This window comes from Medicago sativa, chromosome 4 (genome assembly GCF_051527215.1).
Source record: "Medicago sativa cultivar Bolivia chromosome 4, Bolivia_mono, whole genome shotgun sequence".
In the NCBI taxonomy this organism is placed as follows: domain Eukaryota; kingdom Viridiplantae; phylum Streptophyta; class Magnoliopsida; order Fabales; family Fabaceae; genus Medicago; species Medicago sativa.
In genome coordinates, this window is record NC_140752.1 from 24,723,224 (window position 1) to 24,737,047 (window position 13,824).

The window sequence follows — 13,824 nt, forward strand, 5'->3', positions numbered from 1 at the left end:
CTCTTTTTTTGCCAGTAAAAAAAAAATATATTGTAGAAACTTGGACTATCATTATTCTGATAGGTGTTCAAATCCTTAATTTTAGCACAAATTAGGGTGCTCTCTTAGGGTTAGTTTATAAGTAGAGAAGGTATAAATTTGGACCATCATTATTTTGACAAGTGTTCATATCCTCTAGGATGTTTGAAAGCTCTGTAAGGTTGAACATTTTCTCTAGCATTCATCCTTTTATTGAGCGATAATCATGTGAGTTTCACCACTTTATGTGAGATCAATTTTTAAAGTATATGATCTACATAAACTTTAATTCACTCTATACAAAAATCACATCTTAGAAACAACGTTAGAAAGAGAATCATCATAACACTTATAATAATTCTTGTCTATCAAAATAATAAATAAAATATCAGCAAAGGGAGAAAGAAGGAAAAGACTTTCTAGGTCAATTCAATCCTTTAATACTTAAGTAGCATCGATCTGTCTCTCATTTCCTTTTCTTTCATATTTATCTCCCCTTCCTAAACAGTAACTTAGCAATCAAGAGGATCAGATCCATAGGAAGTTTATATCTATCTATCTATCATATCACACACCCAAGAAACTTCACTGATCAGTCAATCCCATCAATCAAATCAAAAAATCAAGAATTCAGAAAAGGAGAAAGTAAAGAATCAACAAAAAGAGAAAGAAAGAAAAAACATGTCCTCTTCATCATCCACTTCCTTTTCACCGGACCAGCAACAACAGCAACAACTCTCTCCTTCGGACCAGCTTTGTTATGTCCATTGCAATTTCTGTGACACTGTTCTCGCGGTATTATCTTATCTCCTCACACTTTCTCTTTATAAACATGTCTTTTTATGACCCTTTTAATTAATAGTTAAGATTCTAATCATAGCTTTTTTTTATTTTGTTTTTCTTAGGTGAGTGTTCCTTGCACAAGTTTGTTCAAGACTGTGACAGTGAGATGTGGTCATTGCACCAACCTTCTCTCAGTTAACATGCGTGCTTTGCTCCTTCCTGCTCCAAATCAACTTCACCTTGGACACACTTACTTCAACCCTCAAACTCTTATGGTATGTGTATGCGCGCGCACGAGCGTGTGATTTTTATACAAGCAATAGTTTATCTTAGTTGTCAGAGTTTGAATCTCGGACCTCTTCTTAAAAGTGTTTCAGCTCACCAAGCAAACTACATATATATATGATGCTATGCTTGAAGATTTGTAAATTTAATGGATTATTTGGCTTTACAGTTTTTGCATCAATTTATGAAATTATCTAGGTTTTTTTCATAGAGTAATGTTAATTTTTGTTGTGCCTATGGTTGTTTTGTATTTTTGTATTCTGGAAATTAGGTATACAACTATCTTTTGAGTTGGAATTGGAAAGGGTTTGCTGATTATGAGAAATTTGGTTTAATTAATTATTATTCAGGAGGAGATTCGAAATGCACCTTCAACAAACATGATGATGAATCAGATTCCAAATCCAAATGATTTGATGATGAACACAATGAGAGGAGGGCATCATGAAGAAATCCCTAAACCTCCACCTGCTAATAGACGTAAGAAATTATATATCTAACTCTCTCAACATTTCACTTTGTGTTGAAAAATTCTCATGATTTTCAAATGATGATTTTATTCTAGTTTTTCTAATTACAATAACACAAAGACCCTTCTTCACCATTTCTCATGTATGCTATGCTATATGTTTTTAATTTTAATTTTAATTTAATTTTTTTAAGATTCTTTTGATGCCATCATGAGAAAGGTAGGAAAAGCAAATGAAAACAACCTGAAACCCTTCTGTCCATTTTACACTTCTTTTGAGTTCATTGTTGTGCTACTCGACCAATTAATGAAGAAAAGCAAAAAAGAGAAGGAAAAAAAGGTTCCATCCCTATCAAAACTCATTTGAAAATATGAAACAGTGTTTCTTGATGTACTTCAAAGTGGCAAAGAAAGAGAAATCTTTAGCACATTTATCTCATGCATTGCTTTTTACATCTTACATGAATTAATGTAAAGTACTTATTTAAAGTTCCAAATTAATTAAAAAAAATATTAGATTCCAATATTATTTTCAAATTAGAGAAACCCTAATTTCCAACATTTTCTTTATCAAAAAAAAATTGGAGAAGCCGTATACCAAATCTAGGGCTGAAAAATGAAGATCATATTTTTTTTTTACTTCAAAATATTTACTAAAGGAAAAAAAAAAGAAATGAAATCTATTTAAACTTTTTTAGGTCTTTTTTTTTTTTACTCTATGTGTCTATGCATGTCTCCTTGCATGCAAACATTGAGTGAGACAGAATTCTTCCCCCGGAAAAATAGAGCTGAATCCATTGGAGAGTGATTGTTAGAGAGAAAAATTATAATGATGAGGTAATGATAGAAATATAGAGAGAGAAATGAGAGATAGAGAGAGAAAGAAGAGAGTTCTGATTAGGCAATGTTTATTTAATGTTCCTGTCTGTTTGCCTGAGCAATGTCCGTGTGTTTGCTTGTCCAGCTCCGGAGAAGAGACAGAGAGTTCCATCTGCCTACAACCGCTTCATCAAGTAAGTTTAATAACATTCATTTTAAGTTATTTATGGCATTAATTCATTATTTTCTTTTTTTTTTGTCAAGTAGCCTAGTGGCTAGAGCTCACACAATTTAATTGTGGAGAAGTGGAGTGTCCGGGGTTCGAACCCCGGCCCCTGCATATAAAATGCGATATCCCTACCAACTGAGCTAAGCTCACGGGGATGGTTAAGATAACTTGTTTAGATACCCTAATATTTAAAGAATGGGTCATGCTAACCGGTGTTCGGGCACTGGTTAAGCATACCAAAAAAGGAAATCATTATCATAAAAGGAAACTATTTTTGACTTCTTATAAATTAATTACACAATTTCAATGCATTAACTAGTATATAATTTCCTTTTTAGTATGTTTAACCAGTGCCCAGGGGCACCGGCTAGCATTTCCCTTAAGGAATTTATCAAGAGTACAACATTTCTTTTTTGACAAAGGAGTACAACATATTTGTACATAAACATTTTTTATTTTTATGGTGAAATATTTTTACATAAACATTTAATCATATCTAGTTATATAAGTTTTAGTATATCAATTGTGTTTGAATAAAATACTATATTAGTTCTTATTTTTTATTATTATAAAGTTTATTTATTTATTTTTTTACTAAAAATGGTATGGGTCATTATTTTTTTTTTTTACTAAAAATGGTATGGATCACCTTTGAACATTTTTTGAAGTTCATATTATTAGACTAAACATTTTTTTTTATATTACGGAACCACTTATGAATTTATTTTTCTTAGTTTCAGATTTGTGTTGATAATTCATTTAACTTTAGTGGTGACTTTTGCTACATAATATTTTTTGTTGTTGTATATGATTATATGAAGAATGACCTTGATAAAATATGATTTGATTTTCAGGGATGAGATCCAACGTATCAAAGCTGGGAATCCTGATATAAGCCACAGAGAGGCTTTTAGTGCAGCTGCAAAGAATGTGAGATCCAATGAAATTCTGAATCTTACTCTCTTAGGAACATTTTCCCATTTTAGATTATTTTCAATTTTTACTAACTATATAATTTTTAATTTTTATTGGGTTTTAATCAAGTAGTACACATTTTTATTGCATCGGTGTATTATTTTCTCATTTGTGGGGTCCATTTATTTTCTTTCAGTGGGCCCACTTTCCACACATTCATTTCGGACTTATGCCTGATCATCAACCCGTGAAGAAAGCTAATGTTCGTCAGGTACTTTGAAAACCCTAGCTAGCTATCTACATTTACATTGTTACCTTTTTTTTTTCTTTTTTTCTTTCTTTTGGCAGCACATTAAATGAAAAAGCATAACTCTTATTTCTAGGGTTTCTAATACCTAAAATTCTTTCATTGTGTAGGATTCAGAGGACGTGCTTATGAAAGATGGGTTTTTCACACAAGCAAATGTAGGTGTCTCTCCCTACTAAAGAAGTGTGTTTGTTTTATTGTGTAGGGCTTTGATGTGTCATACTATTGTCTCTAATTAAGTAATATACTGTACTAAGACTTTGTCTTATGCATATTAATGTTATGCACTTGTATTAGTACTTTTTATCCTTTCAAGTTGTTGGTTTATGGTATAATGAATGGTGAGAGAGGAGAGACCATGAAGAATCTTAAGATTATAAATTCTTCTGAAAATCAAGATGGTTTGTTTTCTTTCATATTTAACTGGTCCCAAGAATGAATTGCTTCTTTTTTATATAAGCAAGATGAATCAAAGTAAGTACAAGAGGTACTTAAACATTTTGAAGAGAAACAATATGTCAAAGGATGCAAGACTATTTATAGGCATAAAATGTTTCAAGACCGTAAACTGGGTTAAAGGAAACATATTTAGCATTAAAAACTCGTTTAACACACCACAAACCGTTCAAACCTTTGAGACCAATCTAAGAAGATAAGATTTACATTACTACCTTTACTATAAATAAACCAAGTCCAAGATTCCTTTATATGTTATCTACCATCTCCAACAAGTTTGATACCTTCCCATTAAATAAAATGTCGTTTTTATGTAACCAAATACTACACACTATTCAATCCAATCACTTCAAAATGGAGTGCCATATTGCTAAAGAATTCGGATAAATGAAAAACAATTGATTATAGTTTCTACTTCATGAAAACATAATACACACCATTTTTAATGAAGGCCCTCAAATTACACCTCTTTGCAACAATTGATTATAAGTTGGAACCCTCCCAAAAATATTCAGCTTTGATGGGAATGAAGAAGCCCATAGCAACTGCCTTGCAGTCCTAAAACTGCTGTCATTTACAGCTCTAAATCCTCAGTGTAGCAGCAGCTTGTAACAAGACTAAACTGTAAATTTACTGACCTATCATGTAGCCATTTCAGGGTCTAATTCATCAACCTTTGGGGCTGCTTGATTTAACAGTACTTCTAATTCAGCTTCCAGCTCTGCAATGTTTAATTGGAGTATCATTTATCCAAAATCCCATTGCCTTTGGAATGTAGAAAGCTCTTGAAATTAAAATTTTCAACTCTAATTAATTGTACCTCTTTCACAAACGATGGAGTGCTCTTTAAATTATTTGTAGTTATAATTATAGCTCATGAAGATATTTTTAAATTATTGGGTAGTAGTCCTTCCCATTGCCGACAATATATATGGATTCAAGCCTAAAGCAAATTTTCTTAATGACACATTTTTAAGTATATGATAATATTTTAGTAGAATTGCTAAATTTCGGTATAAGTTTTATTTTTTAGACATTCTAGAGTACAAACTCATTATTAAATTTGTGTAATCCATTTTGGTTCATATTTACAATTTGCAATTGATAATAAAGTCAATTTATTTAAATTTTGTCAAAACAGTTGTGATTTTAGTTTTAAAAATGAGACTTTTATTTAGTAAAATTTTATATTTTTGGAAGCTTTACGCTAGGACTAGCATTGGGTCGTTCTATTTCATATTAATTGTGAATTCATATAGAAAACATAAATCATATACTATTAGATTAATTTTATCTTCACTTTTCCGTCAAATAAATTTGTTTCCATCATGATATACTACATTGTTATTGAGGACGTTTAAGTCATTAAGAAGGAATGAGAAGTTAAGAAGGAATGAAAATGTTATGTTAAGCTATTTATAGCCACAAAACATTACGGTCAAAAGAAATGTTTAAAATGATAAAAAAATGCATTAAACGCGTTAAAAACCATCCAAGCATTGCTTCTAACGTCACAATCCACATTTTGGACTAATTTGGATTATATAATCCAAAAATATACCCAAATTATTTTGGGTAATATATTCCAAAACCTACCTAGATTGTGCTACATTCTACATCAACAACATACATTAAACATAACAATTTCAACAACATAGTTCAACAATGTAAAACACATACAAGATCATGGATTAGCCAAACTTAAATCTTCATCTGGTCTATCAATGCAAGCCCTGATTTCTTTGTAGTCACCTTGAATATCTCAAGAAATCCTCACCAAGGAAGTGTCTAACTCGATTTGTCCCTTCAAACTATGGTGACCAAATATAAAGAAACATGGTTCTCATGTCGTTGTCGTCTCGGAGCTTCATATGGGTGAGCCGGACGTGCCCAGCTGAGTCCACCGGTGGACGTTGATACTCTCTACTATTCTTGTACTCTGTGGTTGGGACGACTGTTAATTTGGTCCAGCTGGCCCTTCAAGTCAGACAGTGTGACATTAATATGGTTGATCATAAACAAATTAGGGTTCCCCCTGTTGTAGTACACTTCAGCTAGCTTGGTGTTTACTTCTGTTGGATATGTGTTCATGGTTATGTGGTGTGGTTTGCAAATGAACGAATCATGTAAATTTATAGAAGTTTTTGTGTGTCACGGACCACATAAATTGTTGGTGAAATATGGACCATAAAAAAATATTGTACATGCATGTGCCACACCCGCCAAAGCACAATTTTTTACACAGTCTAGTAACGATTCAAATTATATAATAAAAAATAATCTGCTAGTTCCATGCATATTCCATGTGTTTTTTACTGGTCAAAAATGTTGACCACTTGTTTCAGACTTCCTTTCACTATTGTTACAATCTATGTTTATATTTTACCTATACATACCCATTGATTCTTCATACTTTCTCATTCTAACTCACATTCTCTCCTTGTTTTTCTTGCTTTTTTTATGAGTCCTTTATAATAATGTAGATGTTTCACCGTCGACCTTTCATACAAAGGTTCATGTCATCTTGTGGTGATTATATGAATGGTCAATGGGTGTTGGTCGACTCTACAAATTTACACCACCGATCCGTCAGGCTTTGTGATCGCTAATCAAAGTCACCTCCCATTGCATCATCTTATATTCCCATCTTCTCCCTCTTGAGGATGTGCGAGAGGGATGGCAAGCATTTTTCTCCTTCTCACTCCAACTTTTTGAATTACTAATTTAGCATTAGGTGTGTGTTTTGTTGCAATAAGCGTTGTGTTAGTGTAAATATATTATAAATTCTTGATCAAATTATAAAATATTTTGATTTCTTACCAATTTATATAGTCTCTTTAAATTGTCATTTATGCTATTTTAATTTATGCCAGTTTATTAGAAACAAAAGGACTAGATAACACGGTTCATATTTTATAATCCAAAAACTATCAAATATGCTTCTGAATGTAAAATCAAATGGGATAAATAATCGATTTAGAAGGCGTGTGATAAGTGAGTAAAATGGCAAAAGAAATTCTCTTGTGTTTAATATGGTCAACTCCTCCCATTCATATTAGATTTTCTCCATGTTGTGGATAGGACAAGTTGATTGGACCCAACCGTTCCAGACACAGGACTCCACATGGTCAACTTCAGTTCATATTGTCTTACGGCAAAGATAAGTCGGTCATATGGGACAATTGAGAAGGGCTCTACAAGGTCAGACTCGGGTACGTAAACTCCAATCCATGTTAGATATTGACCTATATAGTTGATGGAACAAGTGCTTGGGGTTTGCTAAAATTGTAGAGAAAGCAGAAGTAAAAATGAAAGAAGTAAAAAGAAAGAAAAAAGAATTCACACAATAAAAGATTGTATTGCTCTTAACATGCAATTTTCACTAGGATAAATTATGTGTCTTTTTGAATATTACATAATTATTAATGAAATGGTTACTAAAATAGTAAAATGTGTTTCATTTACTAAAACATTTTTATTAATTATAGTGACTAGTTGGGTCTATGTTTGGATTGATGGTAAGAGATAGAATGAGGTGGAATAGAATAAATTAGTGTTCCATTATTTGGAGACTCATTAAAATGATGGAATGGAATAGAACTCACATGGCATGCATTCCATCACATGAATTATTATTGTTTTTACCACCAAATAGAATTAAACATCGACAATTACATAAGAAAGTAAGAGAGAATATAAAAATATGAAGAATTTTGGTGGATGAATATTGTGGTTTGCCAATGAAAAGGAAATAATCTTTGATATACCTGTTTTATTATATTAGAATTTAAAAATCAAACCAACTTAACCGAGTAACAATGTGTGATCTTCTAATTTTGGAAAAATCACAAAAGTGAAAATTGGGAAGAAAAAATGGTTGAAAATTAAAGGAGTTCATACTCGTATGAAGAAGTCAATTGCTCAAAAATGAAATTAACAGAGTTTAAACTATTTAAATTATAAGAGAAGTGCTTGTCAATTTGATAACAAAAAAAATAAGGAGATTAGTGTTTAATTAATAACTAGACGGGGTGTTTATGTTATTTAAGAAAACCATAAGGAGGTTCGTGTAATTTGCCCATTATTTTTTTTTTAAAAGAGTAATTGGCCCATGATAAAATCTTTGAAATAGTTGTTACTAAGTATTATAAAGTGGTAGACTAAAAATATATAAAAAATATTATAAATAATAAAGATCTCATTATGAAGTGTACAACTATGTTTTTTGATGATAGCAAAGCATCGAAGAACAATTGGATATGCTAGGACCATAGAATAAAATCTATCGATAAATTGAACAACTCATTGATCACTTTGTTCAGAATGTTACCGTCAACAGTTTGATGAATCTTCATGATAAGAGTTGGAATGAAGAGGTGGTTCGTCAAGTATTCAGTGTTGATATAGCTGATAAGATTGATCACACGCCGCTTATTGCTCAGGTACAAGATGATCGGCTCATTTGGAAAGGTGAAAGACATGGACGATATTCTGTTCGTAGTGCTTATAGGTTATGTGTTGACGAACTCGTTCACTCCCCTCATTTCCAGCGCCCGGTTATTGGTCCGGCATCTGGAAGCTCAAGGTTCCTCCTAAAGTTAAGAATCTAGTGTGGCGTATGTGTCGGGGCTGCCTTCCAACTCGTGTTCATCTTCTTGACAAAGGCGTTCAATGTCCTACAAATTGTGTTAGTTGTCCATCGCATCATGAAGATCTGGCTCATGTATTTTTCAATTGCCCTTTTGCTGTCCAAGTTTGGCAAATGACAGGACTTTGGGGAGCTATCCAACACACCTTGTCGTCAACTACTTCGGCAGTTGATACTATTTTTCTGCTGTTGGAAACTTTGTTCGTTGAATTTAATCAACGATTGGCATCAACGTTTTGGAGTATTTGGAAGCACCGAAATCTTCGAGTTTGGGATGATGTTACGGAGGTAAGTGCCACAATTGTTGAGCGAGCTAAGCATTTGGTTGTTGATTGATAATTTGCTAATGTTCCCACTGTAGATGATCCTAGTCCCCATCAACAACCTCTTCCGTTTGGTGGAGGGGAAATTCGGCCGCAGTTGGCACCTCGTCATCTGTGACACCGTCTAGTTGGCAGCACCCTTTGTCGGGTAGGTATAAGTGTAATATCGATGCTGCGTTTTCCTCTCATCTTAACCGTATGAGCGTGGGTATCTGTGTTCGGGATTCAGAAGGCACATTTGTCTTGGCAAAGGTTGTTAGTTACCCATGTCTTTATTTTGTTGACGTTGGTGAAGCGTTAGGTCTTCATTTCGCATTGCAGTGGCTAAGTGATATGCAATTTGACAACGTTGATTTTGAAACGGATTCCAAGCTTACTTGTGATGCCTTCCATGCTAATCGAGATGACACTTCTGAATTTGAGTGCATTATTTCATCATGTCAGTCTCTGGTCAGTTCTTTCTTTACCAACTATAGGGTGGAGTTTGTTTTAGGCGACAAACAAATGGGGTTGTTAATGTTCTTGCACGAGAGGCCACGTTACTAGCTAGTCCCACTGTTTATTTTCATATACCCGATTGTATTGAACCTCTTATTATTAATGGAATGCTATAAGAATATTTCCTTGAAAACAAAAAATTATTTTATAACATGACATTAAGATTAACAAAAAACAAGGACAAATTATTTTTACAAAATAAGCAATGTTGAAAATGTGTAGTTTTTTGAAAAGTAGTTGTATGTCTTGTAATAAATATTAATCCCAATCCCACGTATAATTTATAAGTGAAAAATATTTTGTAACTTTCTCAAAGTTATTTTATTTTGTGATTATCAATCAGATATAATTGAATAAATTTAGATGAACAAATATCTATCAATGAGAAATAGTCATGTGTTGATTCTTTTTTATTTTCTTAGTGAAAATATTTTCATGTGTTTTGTTCAAGCGGTAATTGGCTCATCCATATTTTTTTTTTATATTATTGATAAGTGAAATGCATTTATTCATGTTTCTTATTATAATTTATTGTATGGATTTTTTTTATTGTAAATATTTAAACAATTGACATTTTTTCATTGGATTACCTAAAGAAGAAAAACTCGTTGGAAGGATGTTCTATTGCATCCTAAATTTTTTTAAAAATCATAGGAAGGTACTTTTATTGCATCAAATAGACTCAATGTGAGAAAAGTACATGTACATCAGAAAACTTATTTTTAACAAATGCAAATTAAATATATGGTTTGTTTTTTATAGAATATAAAAATGATTTTGACATTCAATAATTTTGAGGTTATTTTTTTTTAGAGATTTTATGAAAAAGTATAATCAAATTTGTGTTTGTTTATCGTAATAACAATCACTTCTTTGAACAAATAATTGTTTCGATACAACTATATAAAATTGATTTTTTGTCACAAAATTATCTTCAACTTTCGATACTTATTTTCTCCACCTCTAAAAAAATATATTTTTCAAAAAGTTACTCTAATATCTTTTTATTTGAAGTTGTTTTTAGATTTTTGTTGATCCTGATTTTTATTTTAAAAACTATAACTAACGGATACAATGATCTTTAAAGTGATTTTTAAAAAATTACTATAACAAACCACATAGGCCCTATTTGTTATGGATTAAAATAAAAAGACTTTGACATTCAATAATTTAAAGATCCTTTTTAGAGATTTTGTAAAAAAATCAAAATCAATTTTGTGTTTGTTTATCGTAATAAAATCATTTTATAAAAAACTAATTTAGTTTGTACAATATAAAGGAATTTTTTGTTACAAAATCACGTCAATTTTTTTAAATTTGTTTCTCTCTCATCTAAATAAGATTTTTTGTTACAAAAGACACAAAAAAGGAAATATATGCTTAAGTGTCAAAAGATTAAGATCACAAAATTGTTTTTTTTCTTCTTCTAATCATTAACTTTCATAATTCGATAATAGAGAATATAAGATTTGAGTGTGTGGCAGATCAGTTAGAATTATGCAAGATTGGGTGGTGGTTTTTTGCTTTTGGATATACACAAGGGATGCAATGTAACCGTTTTTATTTTTATTAAAAGATAATAATAAAAATAAGCTAAGCCAAAAGATTATGTAATTTAGTTTGGTTGGTATAGCTGATTTTTCTTAAAAATTCCAATTTATTCGAAACGGTTTTTATAAAAGAAAAAAAGAAAACAAACATGATCAAATAATAATATATATTTGTCGGATGTCAACAGTGAAACCCTAAAAGGTTAAAATAATGGTTCGAGAATTGAAGTTCAGACGGGGCTCCGAGGTGGAAGTGAGCATCGACCGTGGCGACGGCTTATACGGCTCATGGTTCAGCGCCACTATCGTCAAACACATCTCGTCCGACAAATTCTTGGTTGAGTATGATGACTTGGATGTGGATCGAACAGTAGTCCAAATTCACCAGCTCCGACCAGTGCCCTGGATGGAAAGCGATTGGACCGAGTTGAAGACCGGAGACAAGGTGAAGGCTTTCCGGGACGAGCGGTGGTGGGACGGCCACGTGAGGGAAGTTATAGGGAATGGAAGGTTATTTAGTGTGCGTTTTACTGACTCGAAGGAGATGATGTTCCCAAGGGATCTTGTTAGGGTTCATCGTCAGTGGATCAATAACAATTGGGTTCCTCCAATTACAGAACCACCACGCACATATCTTAAGGTAATTCTTTTGTTATAAAAATAGCTTATACATAAATGATTATGCTATAAATGTTTAATTAAGTTTTTTGATCAATCAGGAACTACGTCGGGAACTAAAGAAACAAAGGCAGGAAAATAAAAGAAATAAGATTAATGAGTTGCCTGACTGCATATTGCTCCACATAATGAGTTTTCTTGAAGCGCAAGACACTGTTCGGACTTGCATCTTGTCTAAACGATGGAAGGATCTTTGCAAACATGCCACTACTCTCACATATTTTCGGTCTCCCGCTCAAACTTTGAAGAGCTTTAAATACGCTAAAACTTTCAAAGGCTTTAAGTCTTGGGTTATGTCTATTAGAGATCAATCTTGTTCCCTAGTTAGTCTTACGGTTTATACTCATATTGAGCAAGATGAAGAAGACCTATATACACTCATACAATATACTCTTTCAAACAATCTTCATCACTTGAAAATCAAGATAAATCCAAACTCTGGACCCAAACCTGAGTTACTCCCTTTAATCTTAGCCTCTCAGTCTTTGACATTCCTTAAGCTTTCTTATGCTAGGGATAGGAAATACTGGGATCCAAAATCTCCTATACTTCCAAAATCTTTTCACATGCCTGCATTAAGAACATTGCATCTTGAATACGTCTACTTTGTTGCAACTCACAACAACTGTGCTGACCCCTTTTCAAACTGTCATGTGTTGAATACTTTGGTGCTCGATCGTTGTTTTTTGGTCGAGGATGCAAAAGTCCTCTGCATATCTAATCAAACACTGTCCAATCTGACCATATCTTCCGTATCAACTCACCAGTTTTCGCTTTTTACTCCAAATCTTAGTTTTTTCGACATAGATATGGGTATTTTTCTTAAACACCTATCCTCCACATGCAATTTTTCTTTTCTTCAGGAAGTAAATATGGACGGCGCGCTATATCATGGCAAAACATCAATCTTCTTACAATGGTTGCAAGTGCTTGCCAACGTAAAGATTTTGAAACTTGATATTTGTATCATTGAAACAATACTAATTCTAAGTTATTTCAGCATACTTTATTTAAGTGAACAATCATTTGAATATGTCAGACAATATCACTTTAAGCTTTAAATGCAATACAAAAACATCTCCAAATGTGTCTTTTGATACTCAACTCAGTCTTTAAATGTGTTTTCATTTGTTAGTTTGATTAATTACTAACAAACGACACATCGAGAAATCTTGCCAAGGCCGGTTCCAAGCCCAGGTAAAATGAGAAGGTTGTGTTTGACCTCGACAACCAACGTAAAACTTTATTGAATCTCTATGACATGGACCAAATACGAAAGAGTGTGAATGCTAGGTCGTTGCCCGGAAGCAATGCATTGTATAGCTCGAGTACAATGTCAAATTAGCAAGGGCCGCTGCATCGTTGTCCGGATGCAATGAAAAATTTGGATCCAAATATGGTTTATGATAGAACAGTATGACATAATTTAATCCATGCAACCGACCCCACTTAGTGGGATAAGACTTGGTGGTTGTTGTTGTTGTAAAAGACACAATGAGATATGCTATTGAAGTTTTGATACTTTCATAAACTGTAGTGTGACATTGACTAAAATTACTTTTCACTCAGTCATTACATCTTTGCAATCACTTAGTTAATTTACTTTTTCTTGCAGTACTTACTCAGTCATGCTTTTCTAAATAATCCATTTAAAAATGTCTCAAATTCACTCTAATTGTGCAGGATTGGCGCTTAAATCCCTTTTCAAAGAAAGCTCAACCTCCAAGCTTTTTTAGATTGGAGTCAATGATAGTGAACAAGTCTTTAAATTCAGGCTTACCTGATGACGATATAACCAAAGTAGTGGAACACATGCTTCAAAACACTACTCCAATGCCCAATGTTG

The 13,824-nt window shown here is 32.6% G+C and overlaps 3 protein-coding genes across 3 annotated transcripts; all 3 read left to right on the forward strand.

Moving 5' to 3' along the window:
- Positions 1 to 487: 487 nt before the first annotated feature.
- Positions 488 to 4,140, forward strand: AFO (Plant-specific transcription factor YABBY family protein). Its single transcript, XM_085700546.1, has 7 exons — positions 488 to 813; positions 924 to 1,076; positions 1,437 to 1,566; positions 2,520 to 2,568; positions 3,458 to 3,533; positions 3,715 to 3,789; positions 3,936 to 4,140. The coding sequence occupies exons 1-7, from the start codon at positions 700 to 702 to the stop codon at positions 4,002 to 4,004; spliced, it is 666 nt and encodes a 221-aa protein (XP_085556672.1). The 5' UTR covers positions 488 to 699; the 3' UTR covers positions 4,005 to 4,140.
- A 3,314-nt stretch (positions 4,141 to 7,454) lies between these two features.
- On the forward strand, positions 7,455 to 9,798 carry LOC146927200 (uncharacterized). The gene is made up of 4 exons (XM_085707032.1): positions 7,455 to 7,493; positions 8,604 to 8,866; positions 8,974 to 9,217; positions 9,301 to 9,798. The coding sequence occupies exons 1-4, from the start codon at positions 7,455 to 7,457 to the stop codon at positions 9,796 to 9,798; spliced, it is 1,044 nt and encodes a 347-aa protein (XP_085563158.1).
- A 1,713-nt stretch (positions 9,799 to 11,511) lies between these two features.
- Positions 11,512 to 13,823, forward strand: LOC146927201 (putative FBD-associated F-box protein At5g56400; the record flags this gene model as incomplete). The annotated part of the gene is made up of 3 exons (XM_085707033.1): positions 11,512 to 11,940; positions 12,020 to 12,962; positions 13,660 to 13,823. Coding segments are annotated over exons 1-3 (1,536 nt in total), but the record flags the coding sequence as incomplete, so codon positions are not given.
- Position 13,824: the final 1 nt, after the last annotated feature.